The sequence below is a fragment of the Diadema antillarum genome, unplaced genomic scaffold, assembly GCF_040938485.1.
Source record: "Diadema antillarum isolate AM-2024a unplaced genomic scaffold, OU_Dant_1.0 scf00000172, whole genome shotgun sequence".
NCBI lineage: Eukaryota > Metazoa > Echinodermata > Echinoidea > Diadematoida > Diadematidae > Diadema > Diadema antillarum.
In genome coordinates, this window is record NW_027271061.1 from 467501 (window position 1) to 491900 (window position 24400).

Genomic DNA, 24400 nt, shown 5'->3' on the forward strand with positions numbered 1-24400 from the left:
TTTTCGGGGACAGAGCGTATGCTGACCTTTTAACCGCTTCTGCAGAAATGCGCGCACTGCAGACAAAGAGCGCACTACTTTAAACTACCGCTCAAGAGTGATTGATGGGAAGTGAGGAAAAAGCCATACCTCCTGTTCTCGCTCTGAAATGTGAAACCATCCTCTGTCGTGTGTAAGGAGGATAATTCTAATTTTAATTGTAATTGTAATTGCAATTCAACATTGCAATTACGCTTCTTGACCCGTGTGAAAAACAGCCCTGGGGTGATCCTGCTGTCTCTTCATGTGCCTTGCCTCCATCCTGCCCCCCCCCCCCCCCCCAAAAAAAAAAAAAACAGGAAGAAAAAGAAATAGTAAAAAGAGCAGTTCTTGCAGCCAAAATGGGTACTCCTGATGCAATGGCAGTGCCTGAAAGAGGTAGCAATGAAACCTTGCCTTTGGCAAAAATTCGATTCTCCAGAGATGATTACTGTCTACGTACGACTGTGAGATGAGAAAATGGCCAATCTAGCTCACAGAGTTTGATATCAGAAATATGACTTTACTTGTCCAGTATCCATAAGACAGCCTGGAAATTCAACAAGCAGCATGTCATCATTTATTTTGGGGTTCATTTTCATGGTTCTTGTGATGACACTCAGTCACTATCGGTGCAAACCAGCTTGCATAACACAAAAACCATGTATAAAATATGTATTATAAACTCTCATATTTTTATGCCCATATCACCCTATTCCTTGCTATTGTTCAGGAAAATTACACGTACAAGCAACCTTCTGCGGCGTACGCTCACCACAAGTGCATTATATGCATACCATGATTGGGATTTGATGTCATTAGGGGCATGTTCCGATTCACACATTAATGAAATTTGCTACAGAAAATTGGATTAGAGTCGTGATTGAACACAAATCCCCAAATACTTGGATCAGAGCTCTGTCAATGCAATCAGTGCTTGGGAAATGTGTAGCAAAAAATAAAGTTCCCTAGAGACACTGGGAAAGTATAACTCTTTCTTCATATTGGATAATCATGATTGCTGTGTCCAGATTTGCATCAATTTTGTTGCATTACAGATTATCAACATGTCTGGCTGATTTGCGTTCCCCAGGTCATCATCACAAAAATATTTTAAAGTTTTTGATGTAGGCCTAGGTCATACAGCCTGTACATACAGTCACGCAGTTTACATTTAACAGTCACATGTCTTTCAGGCTGATTTCATTGTACCAATGGCCGACTTTGACAAATCTTTAAGATGCCAACTCTCTGAAACACTTTAAAGTTGTTTTCTTGCACTTGTTACAATACAAACCCAATGATTACCCAGCCTGATTGTAAACATCCCATAACCAAAAAGCATATCCACACATAAACACAATCACACATTGATTTTCTTATACCCGTCTTGCGTGAGAACAAACAGCTATTGATCATAATGATTCTGGCAAAAATAATACTGGGCAATTAACAGATGTAACAATGCAAAAGTGTGACATATTTTTAAAGCAGAAGAAACAAAACAGGCCCGACCACTTTGAAATAACCATAGGCTCCAATATATGTAACACACAACACATTCACACACACACAAAATAAGTAGGCTTTATTTCTTTCTATCATTCTATACTGTTTTGTAGATGATTCATCCTCTTCACACTTGTTCATAATAGCTCTCCACTTCATCTGGCTGCCACCCAAACACAAATATAGCCAGCCATAACTTTCTCGACCTGTGGACGTTAAAGGCATAATTTACCATTTGCAGATGAAACAAAAACTCAGCATTAGTGCTTTAAAATAATAATTCTAAAATGTGAGTTAAGGATAGAAACAACCACTCTAAAAATTTGAATCCGTATAATCGATGTTAAGTATTGTTAAATACACAAAATGTGAACAATAGTTATAATAAAAATGTGTCCAGACTAAACCGTATACAGTTACGGTTTATTGAGAAAAGCACTGATATCTCCTTGTATTTTAGGCTTTATTGCAAAAATTGTATATGGTAGGATGTTTTGTGATACAACAGACCAACACATATGCATCAAATGTGATATCTTGAACATTTTTGAAATCACTTCTCCCAAAGGTAAATTGGACCTTTAAGTACACACTGCCACTCTCACACGGTCCATATTACTTGGCCATAAACACTGTCGCCTCTTGACATTTCGCGGACACCGGCTGCCCGTCCCTTCAATTCTGGGAAAATTTGATACCATCCGGTTCACCATCACAGCTCTGAAGGTCTGAAAAGCTAATAAAAACTTATTTCAGAGACAAATATGGAAAATATATTAACGGCTACTGCCAAAACTTGTAACTCTAATTAGACATCACAGCCTGCTGTGGACTAGGGTGTGAGGGAAAGGATAAATTTGCCGGATTTGGATAACCAATGCACGCTGGATCTGTTTTTTTGTTTTTTTTGTTTTTTTGGTTTTTTTTTTGGGGGGGGAGGGGGTGTTTTATCTCTACCAAGACTTGGACAATATGGAAAGAGGGAGGGGGCGAGCAGGAGAGAGATACAAAGGAAATAAGGCCCTTGCACTTGCAATTTACCCCTTGGGGCTGCTTTTGAAGACAGAGTGATATCATTAAGATATAGTTAATATCAAGCATAGGAGATATCTTAGTGATGTTAACTCTTGGTGAAGTCCTATGAAAAACAGCCATCAAAAGTGCGAGGATGAACAAAGCGAATAGGGGGAAAGACAGAAAACAGCTCCCCGTGACGTAGAAAAGCGGAAGTCAAGACTACTAATAGGGTTTGTATTCAGTGCAATTGAGGAGTATGAGTAAGCACATCCTATGCAAAATATTTTCATAATCTTCTAGTCTCTAGTCATTCATCCGTGACGTTCCTAGTCTAAGTAGAACTGACTGCATTTAATTGTCATATTTGCAGAATTTCCTCAAAGGAAACCCTACCTCACCATTGTTTTCTAGAAAAACAACAAAAAGTACTTCTTGGAGGCCAAATGACAGCAAAAGGCAGTGATCTATGACATACCTGAATGACTTAAAGGCATAATTTACCATTTGCAGATGAAACAAAAACCCAGCTTTAGTGCTTCAAAAAAGTTCTAAAATGTGAGTTAGATATAGAAACAGCAAATATGAATTTGCATCAGCATAATTAATGTTAAGTATCGTCAAATATACAAAATGTGAACAACAGTTATAAAGAAATGTTTCTAAACTAAACCATCTACAGTGTATGGTTTATTGAGAAAAATAGTGACAACTGGCTTAATTGCAAAATTATTACAGGTTGTACATGGTAGCATGTTTTGTGATACAACTGACCTACACATGTGCATCAAATGTGACATCTCAAACATTTATTAAATCACTGCTCCCAATGGTATACAGTACCTTTATTCGTTGATACAAAAAGCTTTCATACTTTGGTAATTGTATTCAGCGAAACAGGTGGTTTCTAGTTGGTACCCTAAAGGACTGAAAAGACATCATGGTTGCTTCATTGTGGGAAAGTAGAGGAAACTCCCATAATGAAACATAACCAGGAGCATGAATGTTGGAATAGATTCTACAGTAGATCGAGACTGGTAACATCATCAAGTTTATTTTTGATTTACAAGCAGCCAAAATATTCCTAATACAAATTTAATAACTTTCCTTCACAGGTCAGCAAAATTTGATTGGTTTTATGAATCAATCGGCAGACCTAGTGAGATCCGACGAGCTGAGCAATAGATCATTGCCAATTTGATCTAAATTAGGAGAAAATCCATAATGTCAATATCACATGTAGAGAACAGTTTCAAGCATGGGGATGAGTACAGTCAACACTGTAATAACCAAATACCAGTGTTTTATAGGCTTTCTCATCGTTTTACACGTTTTCTCATCGTTTTACACTGGCAGTGAGCACATCACAACTACTTCATTAAAATTTCATTGCTTGATATGATGCAATCATTGGTTTGGTTTTTGTTTTTTTTGTAATCATCACTAATCACCGAAGTCCCTATCAAAATTGGACACTGTATTCTTAAAGGTCCTGTTTACCTTTGGGAGCAGTGATTTAAAAATGTTCAAGATATCACTTTTGATGCATTATATGTGTAGGTCAGTTGTATCACAAAACATCCTATCATATGATTTTTTTTTTTTCAATAAAGCCTAAAATATAAGGAAATATCACTATTTTTCTAATTAAACCATAACTGTAGATGGTTTAGTCTGGAAAGAGTTTTATCATAACTATTGTTCATATTTTGTATAATTAACAATACTTAACATCGATTACACTGGTTCATATTTTTACATTGGTTGTTTCTATCCCTAACTCACATTTTAGAACTATTTTGAAGCACTAATGCTGGGTTTTTGTTTCATCTGCAAATGGCAAATTATGTCTTTAATGCAGTGCTATTCAAAACAAGTGATATTTCTTTTTATATCCAGCAACAGTTGTAAAAATTCCTTTAAGGCAGAGTGCTAAATTTCCACACAGTGACTTGTTGTGAAGCCCACTATCACTGAATAAAGCTCTATTACTTACAGGTAAAAAACAAGGATCAATCACAAACTCTCACACCTACAGACAGCAACGGTCTGATGGAATTGCAGCAGACGTTTCATCATATCGGGAGCCAGACGACTACAAAAACAGGAAATTGACAGCGAGGATGGCCGAAGCTACACTTATCTATCGCCATAGAAACACTGAGTATTTATAGAAAAGAAAAAAGCACGGAATGAGGGAAAAAACACTGAATGCACTACAGAAATTAACAACAAACATGACACTTTTATAAATGATGTTTTCCTTCATCACACAAGCATGCACAATTTATAATGACAATATTTTTGAATGAAAATGGAAATATAGTTTACTTGCAATGACTATATTTGCTGAAAGTCATAAGAATTCGCCATGTGTGTTTTTATGCCAAGAACTAATTGATAACATAAAACTCTGGCAATGCTTGTGAAATGACATGACACTGTGATCAGCATCATTTTATAACTTTTATTATAGTCTGTATCGACTATAATATGAAAGGCATCATACTTTCAACTAGAAAAATTTTTCATTGAAGGTCAAAACCTGCATTCACTTTTTTTTTTTTACAGCAAGGCGATGATATCACATGATAGTCGAGCACTGCGCATATTCATAACAGAAAAAACAAACAAACAAACAACATTCCTGTTACAGCAAGGACAGACAGTGTATGACAATGCCTTCTGTTGCTAAAAACAGCTTGGGGTTGCGTGAAAGTGATGACGTACATGATTTCAACTGACCAGTCAAATAATCCCAGCATCTGTCTCACAGACAACGCAAATATTTGATTAACTGTTTAAACTTTCAATGGCTGCTATTATTGGGTTCAAATAAAAGCTGATTACCATCGTCAGTCTCATGACTGTGTCAGTCAGCTTTGTTTACCATCCCCCTTATGAGCCCCAATGCCAATTTTCTATCCTGCTCTCTTTCCAAGGTCATTGACCTTTATATCAACTGGGAGTCATCTACTGTATAACTGCCTACTGCCACAATTAGGACTGGGTAATCAGTGAAATGGGACGACTTTAATCAGGGTGCTATGTATGCTATAATGAGAAGCTTTCAAGGACCTTGAATTTAACGACTCTTTCTGAGAAACTGACACATTACAGGGAATGTTTCCCAAGAAGGTAAATTGGGATTTACCCTTTACAGAGTAATATTTCCTGTGGCTGATGCGCTTTTCTTGTCTGCCTTTCCATTCATTGTCATCGAAAGAACAGAAATATATTTTCTCAGTAGTTTGGGGCCTACCTCAATTTCATGCATCCATCACTGCTGTAAGTGTGATTTTCCCTACACTTGGACCTGTGCATGCAATGGAACATCTGAATATCATACAAATTTGTGGAAGATGCTCAATTCTGCATACATTGTAAATCTGCGAGTTGGTATTGAATGCTAGGGATGCACTGATGGCATCTACGAACATACTCCTGAGTCTCTACAATAAACGTCCAGATTTTTGCATGACTGTTTTTTTCGCGCTGAGTGACTCAAAAACGTATTCGCGGGTTCTCAAATTCGCGCTGCATGATTGTTAACCCATTCAAAATGTGCAGAGAAAATTGTGAAGATATTTTCGCAGGTTTCAGAATTCGCTAGCCACAAGTAGGGCAAAAAGGGCAAAAGTTAATGTACCGTGAAAATTTGTGCATTTACAGCACTCTAAATGCTGATGACCAACTAAAACCATAAGTCAGAGAAAGGATGAAATATCACTAGCACCATGGAGATTCTCTACCTCTATGCTTGCACCCTCTGCAAGTATAAAGTGGAGGATGACAAGAGACAGCGCATCAAACCTTAACTCCAGAATTTTCCCAAACTTGGCCGGCCTTCAGAATCTCTCCCGGATTGCCAAAACCAGCAAGAGGAGGTCTGAAGGGCAGGATCAAAGGGAGGGAATTTCGTAGCCAAACACATCTTGGTGAGGTCAAGATTGCTGACCCAGGAAATGACCCCAAGGGAGGGCCATCACCCACCCTGTTCAAGGGGAGGAAGAACTCACCATGCCACCTTCTCCAACTTGGGGTGCATTTATCAACTCTTTTTTGGGGGGCAGAAACAGGTTTTCAAAATGGCTTTCAGAGATTTTTTTAGAGATGATAAATGCAAAGCTGTTTTGATTATGGGGTTCGGAAAGCCTTTTTAAAAACCACAAATTTGTGCTTTCCAAAACAGATTTCAGCCAGAAACGTCTTTCTAGAAGCAAGATAAATGCAAAGCTGCTTTGAAACAGCTTTGTACTGCACACGCTGTATATATCAAGACCCCTTCTCCTTGGGTCAAACGGAGCAATGCAGCTGCACAGTGACATGGCCAGTTTTCGTGTTGGCAATGAGTTCATAAATGCAACTTATTTTGGAAGGCATTTGCAAAGGGGCTTTGGAAACAACTTTTGAGAGTGGGTATGGAAAGCCATTTCAAACTGAGGAAAGATGATAAACGCAGCCTTGGTCAGCTGAATGAAAGTGCATTCATATATGAATTTTTGTGGTGTTAAATACCACAGTCATTTGTTGGCATCATTCTCATTGGCAAAATAACATGATATTGTAAAACCAGAAATTTTTGTGTGCATAAAACTTTTTGCAAATTTGCCAGGAGCCAAGATTCATGAAAGTAAAATGCTTGCAAAAGATTTTTTTCTACACAACGTGTTGAATGCTAGTGGCAATGCGCGGAAGTTTCTTGTCGTGAAAAAGGCCATTGACTCAAATTTGCAAGAGTTTCATGCAACGAATGTTTTTGGTTTTTATACAGTACCATGCACAACACCACAGTATTCTACCATTATGCATTTGATATGGCATTGCTTAGAGGGGAAATTTCCTAGTTAGCACTTTTCTCACTGGAAAATATCCCTACATATAAAACTGCAATTGATTGACAAATTGCCCTACATCAACGTAAAGAATCATTGTTTTCAATTGTTTTATTGAAGAATTTCACGAATTTGAATAAAACTGCAATGTTTGAACTTTTCATTCACACTGCAATAGTGAAAAATTGTGCAATTACAAATGGCACAATTTTTCTTTGCCATTGTTTTACAGCATGTGCACTTTAACTTTGGAGTCTACTGTGATACACCTGCGGATATACACAGGACATAATGATATCTCAGGTGGTCAGCAGCATGTGTTGTGTCTGGCTGTAGGATCCCAATGTTGAATATTTTCTTGATTTGTTTGTTTTTTGGGGGTTTTTTTGGGGGGGGTGAGCATTCTCATTGATAAATATTTCAACAACTTTTTCTATGATTTTAAGTATTTACTAATGCCGACTTGAACAGAGAGTAGTATTCCCTTTAAAGTCTCATATTATACATTCCAGTCACATAAGTGGATGAGTGAGTAGCTACAAGTCATGTAGTATGAGTCACACTTGCTGCCAACTATTCATACAGTTTGATCCTGCAATTTAAAAAATATGCTTGTTATGTTTGCATACATGTATGTCAAGTATGAAAATGATTTGAATGGGGCTTGTTTGGGTAAGTTCTTGGAAAGCCCTCGCGGGTTTTTCCTATCCCTGATTTCTGTGGCCTCACTCAAGCACATGTAATTTGGTACAATATAACAATTAATGTGGTATCAAAGAGAAGACTGCTAGTTTTTCAGAGGATTAGGGTAAGTAATGGTGCTTCTGGCATGTTATTTCTCCATTAACATGTTAGAAAGCCAGCTTCAAAAAGACCTAACCCCAGATAACCCAATATCTATCACTACAGTAAATTCATTGGTAGTCTAATTCTCCAGACTTTTCCTTGCTCATTTGTCTGAGCTGTAATTTTTTCAAGTAACATTCTAACTTGAAGACAAAGCACAACAATTGCCACTCATAAACCTCTGGTTAATAACTATCCTCTACTACCTGTACCAATTTTGTGTGTAACCTGCACAATAATCCCTACCGCCCCCACCCCCCCCCCCCAATATACACAAACACAAGAGTGTAAAATAATATCAAAATAAAACGTATTGATGAAATTTTGCATCAAGTTGTTTTAATTGCACCTGATTGACAAATTGCCCTATGTCGATATAAATAAGCACTGAATTGATCAGTGTTTTAGTACTAGCCATGTGACAAAAGAAATCATGGGTATACATTGCATATGCTTGAGCAGGATTTGAACCTATCTTGTAAAACCTCCTGATCACCGGACAGGCATCTCAGCCACTATAGACCACCGAGCTTCTGCATGACAGCCAGTGCTCATTCTAATCCTTATACCATGCAGCGCATTATTAAAAATGATGAAATTCTTGCATCGAGTTGTTTTTATTGCAACTGACAAATTGCCCTACATCAACATAAATAAACGAAATAGGCAAATTTGTCAATCAGTTGCAAAAATTATACATGTTGCCACATATATGGTAGTATTTTCAGGATTTTGGTTTCATGTTTGCAAACAAGTAAAACACACTTGATGCCAAACAGGATGGCACACTTGTTTTAGTTTCAGTGTCATTTTGCCAACTTCAGTTATACAGATGATCAATATCAGCAGAGAGAGCAAACACTGATTAACCCTATAAAGCCCAAGGGGGGGCACATTGTGCCCCCCCTACCAGATTTTCGGTTGCCACTCCATCGTCCTTAATCCGATTTCAACCAAATTTGGTGACTTTTCCTAAAATCTTATTGCGAACATTTTGATATATAATTTAGCTATATTTGATGTTGCTGGTTGCCATGGCAACCATAAACTGACAACCATGTCAGTCAGATTTTGCATCTTTTTCCTGTTCCCATTTCATTTAACAGCATTACAGTGTATGAAATGGGTGTTTCTTGGCTGAAATTTGTTGAAGAAGCAAAATTTTGAAGTAATTATGGTCCTGGAAAGTTTTTCTTATTATTTCCTTTGTTTTTATGTGACAAAGGCTTAAAACAATAGATATAATAGAGATAATTGAAAACAATAATATTTTCTACAGATTGCCCTTATATTTTGAGTTATATTGATTCCTTCACCCAAGTTATGCCTCTAATATCATTAGTTTATCATATTATCAATTTGCAATCTCAAAATTCCACTATTATGCAAATATGAAATGTCATAACTATACATGTTCCCATCCCAAACATTTCATCTCAGGTCTCATAATGTATCATTATGTTGATATGAATAGCGCCCCCATGTGGTGACCTTGAGAAATTTCAAACATAACGAATAATAAAATTCCACTTGCTTATCATTTGTGGCAAATATGAAAATGATTGGTCTATAATAAGACATATATAATGGGGATAAAGAAATTATACCGAAAAATCATGTTTTTAGCATATTTCCTATGTATTTCTTTATATTTTTGTAAATAGCGCCCTCCATGGGTGACCTTGTGAAAATTCAAATATACGATCATGTAGAGTATGAGTTACTCTACTCACGTGCCAAATATGACGATGATACATCAAATAATAAAGAAGTTATATAGGGGGGGGCACAATGTGCCCCCCCTTGGGCCTGCGAGGGGTCAAAATAGCTTGGGCTTAATAGGGTTAAAGGCATTACATGTACTTGCAGATGAAACAAAAACCAAGCTTTAGTGCTTCAAAATAATTCTAAAATGTGATTTAGGGATAGAAACAACCAATGTGAAAATGTTAATCAGTACAATCATACAAAATGTGAACAAAACTTCAAATAAGATCGTTTCTAGAATAACTACCATCTACAGTTATGGCCTATTAAGAAAAATAGTGATATCTCCTTATATTTTAATTTTTAGGCTTTATTTCAAAATTTGTGTGTGGTAGGATGTTTTGTGACACAACTGACCTACACATATGCATCAAATGTGATAACTTGAAAATTATTTAAATCAATGCTCCCATTGGTAAACAATCATACCTTTAAAATATTACAGATCTGGAGACCCCTTGTTTCTGACCAAATTACAACCTCATATTTACACCGAATACACACTCTCGTCTGTGTACCATGTATGTGTGTGTGTGTGTGTGTGTGTGTGTATGTGTGTGTGTGTGTGTGTGTGTGTGTGTGTGTGTGCATGTGTATGTGTGTGTGTGTGTGCTGAGAATCTGTACTGTCTGTACACTGCTGGACATCATATAGGCCTACTGACATCCATCATCACATATCAATACATTGTACAAACTATGTCAAAACAGCACACGGAAACAGACATAATGCTCAACAGCACAAGGGAAATGAAGATGCACACTGTATCATAAAAGTTGGAAAGTGGCCATGTATTGAAATGTACCTGCCTCACAGAAATGAGGAAAGATACATCCTCGTACTCTAAATTAAATCTTCCACCTATCAAATATCTGAAAGAGAAGTCAACAGGTGCAACATGACTTTGTTGATATTTATAACTCTAAAGATGAAAGAAAAAGATAGTTTCCCTATATAAATTTCGTGAGAAAATAAATTTTGAAATAGCATTTTATCTGGTATGATGATTATAGGTCCTACAATTTTTATGACTTTGGTTCATGAGAACACGCAATTACAAAGCAACCACACTGAAGATTCTGGACATACAGAGTTTTCATCATAGATATCTTCAAAAGAATTTCTTACATCTATCATCAACATACATCTAATCTTTGAATTGTTCACGACAATTTTCTAGACATACATGCATGCATTCAATATTCAATGACAAAGTTATCAAGAAATCATTGAAATATATGTCTTAATATATGATTAATACAAACACCTTGTAAATCAGCAAGAGAAAAAAAAATGCCCTTATCACTTTCTTCTGATGGCTTTGGTACATTAGAAATTTCTTTACAAAGTACTCTGATGATAGATATCCTTTCTGTACTTTCACATATAATATCTGAAAGGGTAACTTGCACATCAGTAAAAGGATATGTTAAAGGGATTGTATAGTTCTGGTTGAGACCTAATTTCAGGTTTCTAAACATTTTTTGGTGAGATAATGAGAAACCTCTTCTGAAGTATGAAAGAGCAAGTAATTCTATGAGGAATTCAACGTTTATTTGATGAAAATTGGTTTTGAAATGGCTGAGATATCCAAAACAGAGCGATTCTAATAAAGTGTGGGACCCACACTTTATAACGATCGCTTTGATTTACTTTGTTTTTGGATGTTTCAGTTATTCCAAACCCGATTTTAATCAAATAAGCTTTGAATTCCTCTTAAAATGGTATGCTCTGTACTATATCATAAGTGTTTTCTTGGTTTCTCGCAAAAAGTTAAAAGCCCAATTCTCATATCCATCAATACTGTACTATCCCTTTAATGCGAGTGTTAATGGATTTCTACTTCTCAATTTTCAAGTTTAATGTCATTTCTGAGCCCTGGATAATTTCCTGTGCTACATAGATAACATCCTTGGTACAGCTACATGAAACTACTGACAACTCAAAAGCCATTCTCCCACTCCTCTGATGATGGTAAGGCATCATTATTAAAACCTTTGGCCGCAAATCTAGAACCTCCAAGTGTAAAGGTTCCATGATTTGTAGCTCATACAAATCCTACGATGCTTGTATTTTTGGGGGGTTCTATAAAACATCTGAAGTTGTTTCTTGTCAGGATTCTACCCTATAAATCACTAGCTAGAGTTGTTTATCAGTAGGAATATATAATGCTTGAAGAACACAAGACTGTACTGGGCTAATCTCACCAGGCATGGCAGTCTGATGTGGGACTTGTGACGAGATTTTCTCCGGATTTCGGCGATAAGACGGCAGGGCGGATGGAAGCCTGAATTGGATTACTCCCTGAGACAAGAGACAAGGATGCGTGAAGGGGAATATCCCCACCGAGCCATTGTTCAAATCCATGCGCAACTGAAGTTTGTCACAAGATGTTAGCCCGTGTAAGGTGTAACCGCCGACGACCGAAAATAGACGCACTGAACGAAATGCACCTTCTTTGACTCACATCAAACACACCAAGAATACTTACATGGTCCTTGGATCTACTGTGTACATCTAGGATGTTTATCACCACTATATATAATCTATCTCATGATTGTATACCTTCATATGTAAATTACAATGTACCTACAAATATCTATTATGTAGAACAGATGACAAAGAAAAAAGGCAGGAAACTACATCATATATACCTCATAAACTGTATTGTAATATATCGCAATGATTTTGCAGCTAGGACATATATTTATATTAAAGAATGATATCGCAGAAAGACTGTATGTTGTATATATTAAAAGGATGATATCTTTGAAACTTCCAAAGAAATATTTTAATGCTGACAACACTCATTACATCCAAAAATGCCAACACCAGTAAAATATTCATTTTCTTCTCCTTTTTTTTTTGGTCAGAGATTTCTCAAAGACTAGAGAGAAGGGCAAATGATGAAATCCTTGTTAATTAAACAGTAAATTCTCTAATCACCTGCTGTATACAGTGCTAGCACCTAAATCAGAAACAATCCACTCTATCATACAGGTCTTGTCTATCCCATTTCCTGTGTGAATTTCTCATGCTCAACTCAAAATGCTCGAAATAGCTGCAGAGCCCTATGCTCGTAGGTCAAAGTCATGACATGACTGTAATCGGACAAAACTCATCCAAGACGCACACTTTGATTGACATTTGGGTGTTACCTACCAGAGGAGTGTCTCTTTGCATGGTTTCTTATGTACAACGAAGACATCAAACAACATTCTGCTTGTCAAATAAACTGGTATGGGTCAACATTGACAAAGTAGTCAATTTTTGTTTAACCCGTTGAAGACGAGTCCTGAGTACATACTCGCGCAGGTGTCTATGGGAAATGCGTGTTGTAGCAAAATCAGCCCGTCCTCAACGGGTTTTGTAACTATATTCTCTGCCTATTACTGTACATGATCTGACTCTACCTATTATCTTCCTCTCTGACAGTATTGTGTGTGTGTCTCTCTCTCTTTCTCCATCTCTTGTTTATCTATCTATCTATCTATCTATCTATCTATCTATCTATCTATCTATCCATCTACCTATCTAGGGTTATCTATCTATCTATTTATCTATTCATCCACATATATTTTTCTCTTTTTATTTCAAAGGTCCTGTTTACCTTTGGGAGCAGTGATTTAAAGATGTTCAAGATATCACATTTGATGCATATACTGCGTAGGTTTGTTGTATCACAAAACATCCTACCATATAAAATTTTCGCAATAAAGCCTAAAATATATGGAGATATATATTTTTCTCAATATGTTACGTAGTCTGGAAACATGTTTATTATATACCTATTGTTCACATTTTGTATATCTAACAATACTTAACATCAATTTTACCAAATCAAAGTGAATGTTTCTATCTCTAACCCATATTTTAGAACTATTTTAAAGCACTATTGCTAGTTTTTTGCTCAACCTGCAAATGGTAAATTATGCTTTAAGTATGCCTTAAAGTGAACATGCTTCTTTAGTGATGGTTTGTCTCACACATTACACATGATACCCATAATATAAAAAAAATTATAAGAATACAAGTTGTAAATGAGACATACAAAGAGAACAGGGAGACAATACGGAAAGATCAGTGTGGATAGACAGAAGGAATGAGGGAAAAGAAGAAATGAGAAGAAGAGAGGAGAGGAAAAGAAAGAGAAGAAGAGATGGAGAGATTTCTTCTATCTTCTCTGCCCCAAATGTACTTGTTTTCCCAATTAAGACGAGGACAGGTTAATCACGCCATGATGAAGCCTGACAAGCGTGAGTCAAGACACACTGAGTATCTGTAATCAAGGAGCTCCTTGCTGTAATTAAACAAGAAACCAGAAGCATGGGGTGGACATGGCTGCATTCTTTGTCCGATTGGCAAGGTCTTGGACTAAAGGGGGGATGTACAGGGAAGGAGATGAATTGGGATGAGGAGAAATGAAGCGGGCAGACATCTAGACAGTATTCAATCCAACAGGAGATAGTGCGTTGGTTATCAGTAAACAGTAGATACAGGAAATAAATCAACAAGATTTTAAACAGGCCCTTTATACATAACTAATAGCTTTGACTAATTAAAGTACGTTTTCTTGACAGAGCACTCGAATGCTTCAAATCTGGCACAGTTCGGTACGGTACGCTTTGGTTCAGTTCGCTTTGGTTCGCTTTAGAGCGCTCGAACGCACCCTATGGAAATGCGTGTTGTAGCAAAATCAGTCCATCCTCAACGGGTTGAAACCAAAATGGTGCTTGGGCAAAAAACACAGAGGATGGTTAGTTCTCGATGTAATGGAGTGCATTTAAGTAGATCTTGGTGTCTGTACTATCCACATTTTTTTTTTATATTTCATATCAAATATATGCAGGTGACATTTGTGTGGGCAGGTTACAATTAATCTGTGTAGGACATGACACTTGCTTCATCATCTTTTTCACTGAATCTATAAGAGACACCACATGGTTCGTGTAGATTATGTACAGCGCATCAAAACTGGACATTCTGGCTATCTAATACTCTCTGCACATTTTTTTTTTGTTTCTTGTTTTTGACACAATGATTTCATGTTATTTTTTAAGTACATTTCTATCATTTTACAAAATACACAAAATATAAACCTGTGTAAGATGTATGATTTGGTGCTTTGTGTTTCCACACAATCTCAAGTCACAAAATGCATCTACCCCCCCCCCCCCCCCACACCACTACCCAAGCGCTGAAGGGGGAGGGGGGGGGGGTAACCTGATAGAAAGGATCATCAATTAGTGATCAGAGGTGCAGGTCTGGAGTCCAGCAATGACCTTGAAACGACCCGCAATCAGCAAATGCATCACAATAATAATTGCCCACTCACCCTATACCCAGCTCCCTGGCGATACAACTCCACACGTTTGGTGCCAGCTAGAAAAAGCGTGCCGAACCTGCCCGGGCTATTGAATGTGAGAAATCTACTGCTACAACAAATCTGAAGCTTCCCCAGCAGAGGAAATGTGCAACAGGAGTATGAAATGTATGAAAAGTGAAATTTTGCAGTATGAAGCTTGATAACATATTTCATGGGAGGCAAATTGTAGTGATATGTTCAGTTTCCCATGGAGTCGATAAACAAAGAAAGATAGATAGACAGATGAGATGAATAGATAGATAGGTAGAAAGACGGATACTGTATACGCCGAATATTTCATGATGTTTTTATTTTTGTGAATCTTGCGAGTCAGGTGCTTTTCGCAAATTTAAAAACACACAAAAATATCAACTCTGCCCTGACATGAATGTAACGTGCAAGCATACATTTCTCCGTTCCATAAAGTACTCCATAATCGCGAATTTAACCACTCGCAAAATTGGCGGGAAATTCTGATTCACGAAAATTTAGACTCGCTAAATATGTGGCGTATACGATAGATGGATGAAGGGATGGAAATAATATCATACACACTTTATGTACTGCGCCTATCGAGAAATAAATTCATATCACACAAAGCCACTTCAACAGTCTCTCCATACAATGTAGGCCTATACTGTATCTCAGCATGCATCTTGGCATGATTTTGCCAATATTATACAGTTTCTTAGGATATTTTTTTACAGTTCCCTCACAAATAATAATAGGGCCAGTGGGGCATTACATATCACCCGGTGAGGCATTCACGCCTCCTTGTTTGACGAAATGGAATGTGCCAGCTACCTTTTTGTACTCCACTTCCACCGATCCACAGTATTGACTCGCACCAAATTGACCATTTTGAGCCCAAGGGCAAAAATATTTTGAACATTTTGGAGGATTTTCTTTCCCCAGTGTCGGGTCAATGGGAGGAGGAAGCATGCAGAGGAAAGCGGAGATGTGGAAATTGATCCGTCGTCTTCTGCGTGGGAGAGAGCAGCCAGAGGCAAGCATCTCTATAGGGGTATGGAATAGCACATACCATGGCATACATTTAGCAGAGTGTGATTCTGCCCATCTACATTAAAGGCCCAATAGCATGGGAATACCCATGGAGCTGGAAGGCCAGCCCATCTCAGATATATTCGAGAATCCCCCTATTTAACAAATTGTGTACAGCTTTATCACTATTGTCTAAATGTAAATTTATGCTTTGCATATACAGCCGATGAATCTTGACTGGAATTGACTATTACCGACGAACCTGCATTTATAGATCTCATAATCCATTACAGCATAATTCAAACAGTACCCAGCTTCAATATCAAATAGCATTAAATACAGTACAACTTGAGTGCATTGACCTTGGAAATCTTGAGTATTGTGTAAGTTGGCCTAGGTGCATACCAGTACATCTCATCTATTAGCTGATCTTTTGCACATTAAAAAAAAAAAAAAAAAAAGGAGGAAGATTTGCCATCAAGAATTTGGTCATCTCACACTCACTTGGACGCCTTGTCTGTTGGCATACAATAGAATAGGACCACCTCTACACTCTAGATACATGTTTATCAATATTTCTTAGAGGGTCTCTATGATAAAAACAGCATTTATATTCATTGAGTATGCACACAGCCTACTTATGAAAGCATCTATCCCATGAGACTATGATGCATGAGAACAATTCTGAGCAGAATCCAAACAAAAATGCTTTCTCATTTTCTAGGTCCGAGACTCATACAAAAATCACTCATACATTTCCTACTTCTGACTGCAGATATTTTTAACAGCTTTTATGAAAAGCTACAGCAGGAGGATCTTTGTCTCCCACCAGACATATCTCTGGCACTCTCCAAATCCCTCCTTCATCCTTTTTCATCGTTATTTTGGGACTGGATTTATGACGAGATTCAGGCAGTGAAATTACTCTTGGCACAGTAGTGGAACATTGAAGGGGAGGAGAGGGACCTTTTCTATTCTAGCTATAGAACCAGAGGGTATGCCGTGTCAGAGTAGGAAACATCTAATTTGCTGGGCCTTGCTTTTTCCTCACCCTGACTGGAGCTCCAACTTATCGACAAAGTGAGCCAATGAACTTTCCTATGAGTGATCGTGCGTGCCGTTCCTTTTTAGAACACCAGGTACCCACTTCAGGCAAGGGGATCCTCGCGTAATCCTTAGTAAGTGATTCAATCTTAAAGGACAAGTTCACCTTCATAAACATAAGGATTGAGAGAATGAAGCAATATTAGTAGAACATATCATTGAAAGTTTGAGGAAAATCAGACAATCCGTTCAAAAGTTATGAATTTTTGAAGTTATTGTGCAGTACCCGCTGGATGAGAAGACTACTGCAGTGTATGAATAACTTAGATGTCACATGCGTACAACAATATAAGGAAAATATAAAGAGAATTTCACAAAATTCCATCGTTTGAAAAAAGTACACATTCCCCTGACTCCTTACCGACAAATGTTATGGGTAATATTATTCCCCCTAACTTTAGAAAGAGGCAAGTCAAGTGCTCTTTTATTATGCGAAAAAAGTGAAAATATGTTGAATTTTCTTTTACATTTTCTTTATACTGTTGTACGCATATGACTCACAAGCTGTAGTAGTCTCCTCATCCAGCGGTTCCAACACAAAAATTAAAAAAATTCATAACTTTTGCATCGATTGTCCAATTTTCCTCAAACTTTCACTGATGTGTTCTACTAATATTGTTGCATTTTCTCAATCCTTATGTTTATGAAGGTGAACTTGTCCTTTAAACATGATGTTTCAACTCTCATTGGAATATAAAGAAATAGATCATAATACAAAACATTTGCAAGAAATTTATTTCAGATGGGCTTGTTTATACAAGTAAATACGTGTCAACTGCAGTGATTATTGACGGGAATGCTTGGTACGCTGATAAAAAAAATAAAAAAAATAATCTCAGCACAATAATGCACAATCATCAGTCACTTTTTTTATCGCCATTAAAGCTACTTTTAACGTTATATTTAAAACTGCAATACTGCTAAAATTTAACTACATCTACTCATACTGATACTACAACTGGTTCCTACTACTTACTACTACTTCTACTCCTAATATTGACCCCTTATACATACATTGTAGTATGCAAAAGCCGACCTGAGATGCTTGAAAAGGGTTGTGGTCAATGTGTAAGTATTATGCTAAGCCATGAAAATGATGACGGTGACATGCTCTATGCCTACAAGTATCACCAGATAACATCTTGTGGATGCATCAATCAGGCCACTTGATAACAGCATGTTACATGTCACTCTAAGACACCTAAATAAACACCTAGGTTTAAAGCTAAAACATAGTTCTCAGGAGGGTTCAAAATTTATCTTCAACCATTTGAAAGTTGCTTCAAAGCAATATCAAACAGATCTACCAATAAATTTGTGTTGCCAAGATATTAACAAGATGTTTTGGAGTATATAATAAATGTGAATACAATGATTTCGACTGTAGTGCACAACTATTATTCCGGAAGCGCCCTCCCCATTCAGCAGGGGGTAGGTAGAATGTTACTACAGTGCTGTATGATGATCGAACCATACCCTGGTAGTATCAAATCACATGCAGCTAACATTAACAAGTTGCATGCGATTTACTCTCTATGATAACGCCAGATATTGTAATCGATGGGATCGAATATAAAACATCAGGTCGGAACCATGATCAGGACAGTATGCTCTGAGATTGCAATACTTTTTTTGGCTGATATTCGAATTTCTGTCGTTACCCAACTGAAATTGTGTTATCACAGCATTATTTTCTCAAATGTCTTATGCATTTACAATATGACAGTTAATGCAGTCAAATGAGATCTACCGGTATGTTTTAGATGAAGATCGTGAAGGAAACAATTTTTAGTTCATGTTAGCTTCCTCTTGATAGACAACCTCTTAAGAAAGACATATAAACTCCAACCCTCCATAAACTGTTAATAGCTCAGTATATATATGGTCATCCTGACACTACATGTAGTTTGTTTCCTCTTCAACTTTGATTGATGGCCTTTTTTTTTTTTTGTTGTTGGATGTCAGTCCATTCTCTGTTTTCAATCAAAGGATTCAGCCTCTTAATCTGCTCCACATTCACACTGTGGCTTCTCACACTTAAAGAGATTAACCTCTTTATTTCCCTACATCTTTCACTCCTTTTCATAGCTGGATGTATGCACAAAGTCTGCTGTGATTACAACAGGACTTGACAGAATTAATCCTCTTTGTCAAGACGAGCCAGGGGCCATTCATGAGGATTATACATTGTATACTTTGTAAACCTGACAAGGACTTGATAATTTCACTCAAGTACCTATGGCAAAGGCACTTGTGCAACATACGGTATATGATGCAAGCATTTGCAAGTTCAAATGTCTGTATTCTTCCCACTTTGTAATTATCAGGCAGAAAAAAGAATGAAAGAAACAAGTAAAGCAGAGATGATTGATTGTCTACCACATTGACTCATCATCCCAGAGTTTCATGAGGATTGAAAATGATCTTACCAAGTTTTGGAAGTCTGTAACCTATGATCCAAAGTGACAATTCCAGCAAGGCAGCAATGTAAGTACCAACATGCCTTTTATAGGTCAAGAGTCTCAGCAGCCACATATAAAATAACCACTTAACTTAGCATAAACACTTGCACTGACATGTAATGAAGACTAGTGTATCTATTGCATGGAAGTGCCCTGGTGTGAAAGGCTCATATCACAGATAACACTGTATCACAAAATGTTATTATGGATCCTGATCTATTACTACCACATGACCAGTTTTCCATTTTTCTTAAAGGCCCAACTTTACGTTTTACCCGACATGGGTATAATGAACAGTACTAACAACTGCTAGCCTCTGAATTCAGCTTCATTGTCTGTGTATATAATAATGCATTTCAAATGTTTGTGAGGTTCAGTTTGATAGTCTGGGGCTGGTGCAGACCTGGGAATTGTGCAAAAATGGCTGCTGCAGAATTTGAATCATGTCACATTAAATAATGCACACTACTTGGCTTTGCATTAGTAAAATTATCCACCCTCCATAATTTGAACAGTCCAATATACACTCTGCTTCACCTCTACGTTTCCTATTCTACCACAGTTAGTATCAGATGGATACAGTAATTCTTACTCATGCCCAGTGTAATGTGCATTATTTGTATTGCATGGTATACCATCTGTACCAATATAACAATATTTGAAATTTCATGCAAATTTTACAGAAAAGGAAGGACAGAGAATGTCAGGCTGAGATAATGTGGCACATCAGAGAGGACAGGCAAGAAGAAAGAGGATTTTTGTCGAATAAATAATCCATAAGGGTGAGATGATTTTGCTGTAACACACATTTCCCATATAGACACTGGTCTGCCCAAGAATACAAAAGACTAGTCTTCAACAGGTTAAGATCACGATGAAATGTCGGCAGATGAAACGCCGACCCAAACCGATACAAGCCTAAGGCTAGCCTTGAAGTTGTACAGATGACCTCCATGAAGGCAGTGTGCCCAGACGTAGAAGACATAGAAAACTGGTCTATTGTACAGTACTCATCTCTGCCTCCCAGATGCATGGTTAATGAAAGATAATCACTGATCCTGCTCTGTACACACATGAAGGCATTGCACATGTTTGCATAATTTGTTACACAGAATTCTCATGCACACTCAGTGATCTCCTACATACTAATCCTAGATGCTCACTTTGCAGCCTGGTGCTAATGTTGTGCCCACCTCCGACAGAACTCCCCCTATACAAAATGTTTGATTTGACGTCTGCTGCTAAAGAACACAGTCCAAGAAATGCCTTGTGTGAATGCCCGGTCATGCATGTCCTGACCAAACATAGCGCCTCAGCTCTACATTCACATTGTCACTTACTTACTGCTGTGGTTTATCAGGGGAACAGCGCTATAAACCTGTATTGATTTGATTACACTGGCTTCTTTAAGGACAGACTCTGCACAACAATGAAGGCTCCTTTAGTGAAGGCTTCTCACAAACACACAATCACAACCTACAATTTTCCTCGATTGAAATGCTGTGACAAAGCTTCTTTCTTCACAAGTCATGTGTGTCTAGATACACATCTGGAATAATAACCAACTATGTGAGTCATGTTTTCTTCCTATTACTGCAAATATTGACGATATCTGTATCTATTAGCAACTAACACTGAAAAGGTATTTACAGCAAGAGAATATTCCTTTGAATAAAATCAGAAAAAAAAAATTACGCAAAGGACGAGGAAAAAATTATTATCAAAGTAGAGCAAAGTTAATGTCCACACTGTAAGTTGGTATAATTTGAACATTGCACAGTATAGCCTCAAACACAGTGACAAATTGTAGCTTATTGCTTAAATCTACACCATCCCTTGCAGATTCTTGTTTGTTATGTGCACATAGTTTGAAATCAACTTTATTTCATCTTTACTAATTTTATATTAATAGTATTTTTTTGTCAAACAATCATATTTCCAAGTATGGTTTATGCAGCACAGTCACGATCATGAGAAAGTTTGTGTTTGGGAGAAGTGGTGAAGATGCATGTCATACACACACATCGAGGAATAGATCTATTCAACATCCCAGCAATATCATCTAGGTAAGTGACAGGAGGGCTCTGTTGATTTTCTAGTTTTCAAGCCATTCAGGACAATATTGCAGGAAGTTAACTGACATGACTTTCACATTATTTCTTGTCATTCATCTCAAATCTTATGGTTTGTTAACTTTGTTTAACTGCGTTCAGAGAAAATTAATTTCTAAATGACAGGTACATTTCCCTTAAAGGTACAATGTAGGCCCTACAATGTACAGTGTACTCCTGGTAAACCCTGTTTTGCACTGTTTGCAAGAAATGTGACTTTGAATTGTTCCGATTGTAAAACACTGTAGAGGCATTTCTTTTTACTACGGTCTGTTCTACACATATATGTACAGTACATTTGACTGCAAAACACAATTTATCATCAGCATACTGCTTGAAAGATTGTAGTACTGGAAATCACCCCATTATCATAAAAGGAGACCAAAAACTAGACATGTTACGTTTTAAAAACAAATTCAAGATAATGCTTTGACATCTGAACTTGGGTTAAAAAAAGTAAAGTGTTTAGTTAATGGTATTTCAATTTGTTTCTATTTCATTGCAAGAATGAAAGATCCAGTGAGCTGGCAGCATACACACACACAAACACACACACACACACACACACACACACACACACACACACACACACACATCATGCAATCATTTCCCAAGTTCTAACAGACATGCACTTTTCCTTCATCAACATCATCATCTGGGTACAATGAGAGGTACATGTAGATCATCTAATCCTTGGTCAGTTCTTCAGGCTTTGAGTTACTCAATATTGCATGGCATGTGCGGAGGGGGTTGGGATGTTTTGAAAGATGTTTTGATCAAGGAAGGCTAAAGTGGTCAGATACCAGTAATAATCCAGCCTTACTTTAAACATATCAAAGGATGTAGAATCGATTACTCTTTTGGGTTGATGTTCAACCATCTCTTTCATCTGTCGCAATACTTTTTCTCTTGACCTTCCTTCTCTTTTGTATCAACACACACTGTTTATTGCCACAGTTGGACTTGGAGAACAGCAATAAAATTTGTATATTTGTAACTGTAGGCCCTACACTGATACATTTTTAGAGTTAGACTACTCTTTGTGTGTCTGTATGTTTGTTTGTGCATGTGTCTGTCTTTGTGTGTGTTTATACTTTACACACAAATAAAGATTGCCACTGCACTACCTACATTTATTTCAACACACTTGTTTAATAATATTTATTTAAATTATCAACTAGATGTATTTGTCTTTATATAAATTGTGTACAAACATTATTAGTATCTGCCTCTACCACCAGCTCAGTCATGAGATCATTTAAACAGTAGAATCTACTCTGCTCATTGGTGATAACATGCAGCATACATACCGAGAATCCAGCCCAGTATGGGCAGGCATTTCTTATCCTATTTGAGGTGGAAAGGGCGAAAGCTGTAAAACTAACAGCTACAATTGTCAGCCCCAGGATCACTTGCGTTATGCCAAACGCCAGTGTGGTCCGACGCGGTCGCTGCATGCTGGCACCCCGCCGGGCTCGGGCGGAACGCCGCAGAACGACCCTGTCGCGCTCACTGATCACCGTCGTTTGCCCGTCCGGTATCCCGTTTTGAAAGGGCGGAGGCTGCTGCGCTCCGTTCACACTCCCTCTGGCCATTTTAGGGTCAAAGCTGCAACAACAAAGGTTCAACTATTTAGAATATAACGACATGAGAGACATTCACAGTGTTATTGCACAATTGGTAACTGATGTTGTTCGTTGTTCGATATTCCAAGAGTAAACTCGCATGCCCGTCACGTCCAAGAAAAGTTTGGTAAGCAGCAGGCGAACGAGAGATGCCAACAAAAAGAGAGTGGCCACAGCTCAGCAGGATTGTAGACGGTGATATTCCTCACGTTATTCCATTACGATCTGACTTCCTCTGTATCTAGGTTCAATCCAGTATTCCTCCTGTCCTCATAAGAGTAGTATGTCGCGTCAGAGCAAATAATAATCCATTAACAAAGCAGTCGAAATGCAAAGATATGTAGCTCAGAAAGTATCTATCCGTGGGTGCGATCGATGATCTCACACGCTTTATTTGTAAACAACGTCTCGAATGAATGGGCCACATGCATGCAGCGTGCAGACGTCCGCATGCTAGTGGATTGTCTGTGTGTGTCTGCAGAGTTTATGTGCCTGTAACATACGAACTCGTGCAGGGCCAGGGAGCCGGAGTACTCAGTGTTGGTAATGCACCAAGAATGCATTCAATCGAAAGATGGCGCTACGCAGTTTTTCAATGATCAAACATCGAAAATCTTTGGAGCAGTTTGCTGCTGCTGTTTCCTATGAAAGAACGTAAGCGTCCGCGAGATTGAGAATATTTTCCTCCAGAATTTGACAGACTTTTGGTTAGTTTACCTCATCTTAATACGAGGCTACCATC

At 37.6% G+C, this 24400-nt stretch overlaps 1 protein-coding gene across 1 annotated transcript in view; it reads right to left on the minus strand.

Moving 5' to 3' along the window:
• LOC139722819 (protein ENTREP2-like) overlaps positions 1-24069 on the minus strand; it is a gene marked incomplete at its 3' end in the record, with an annotated part of 149770 nt that extends 125701 nt beyond the window's left edge. Inside the window, exon 1 of the mRNA XM_071634114.1 lies at positions 23344-24069. Within this exon, the coding sequence (XP_071490215.1) occupies positions 23344-23628 (285 nt within the window). The remainder of the gene's footprint in view (positions 1-23343) is intronic.
• Between the last annotated feature and the right edge of the window lie 331 nt (positions 24070-24400).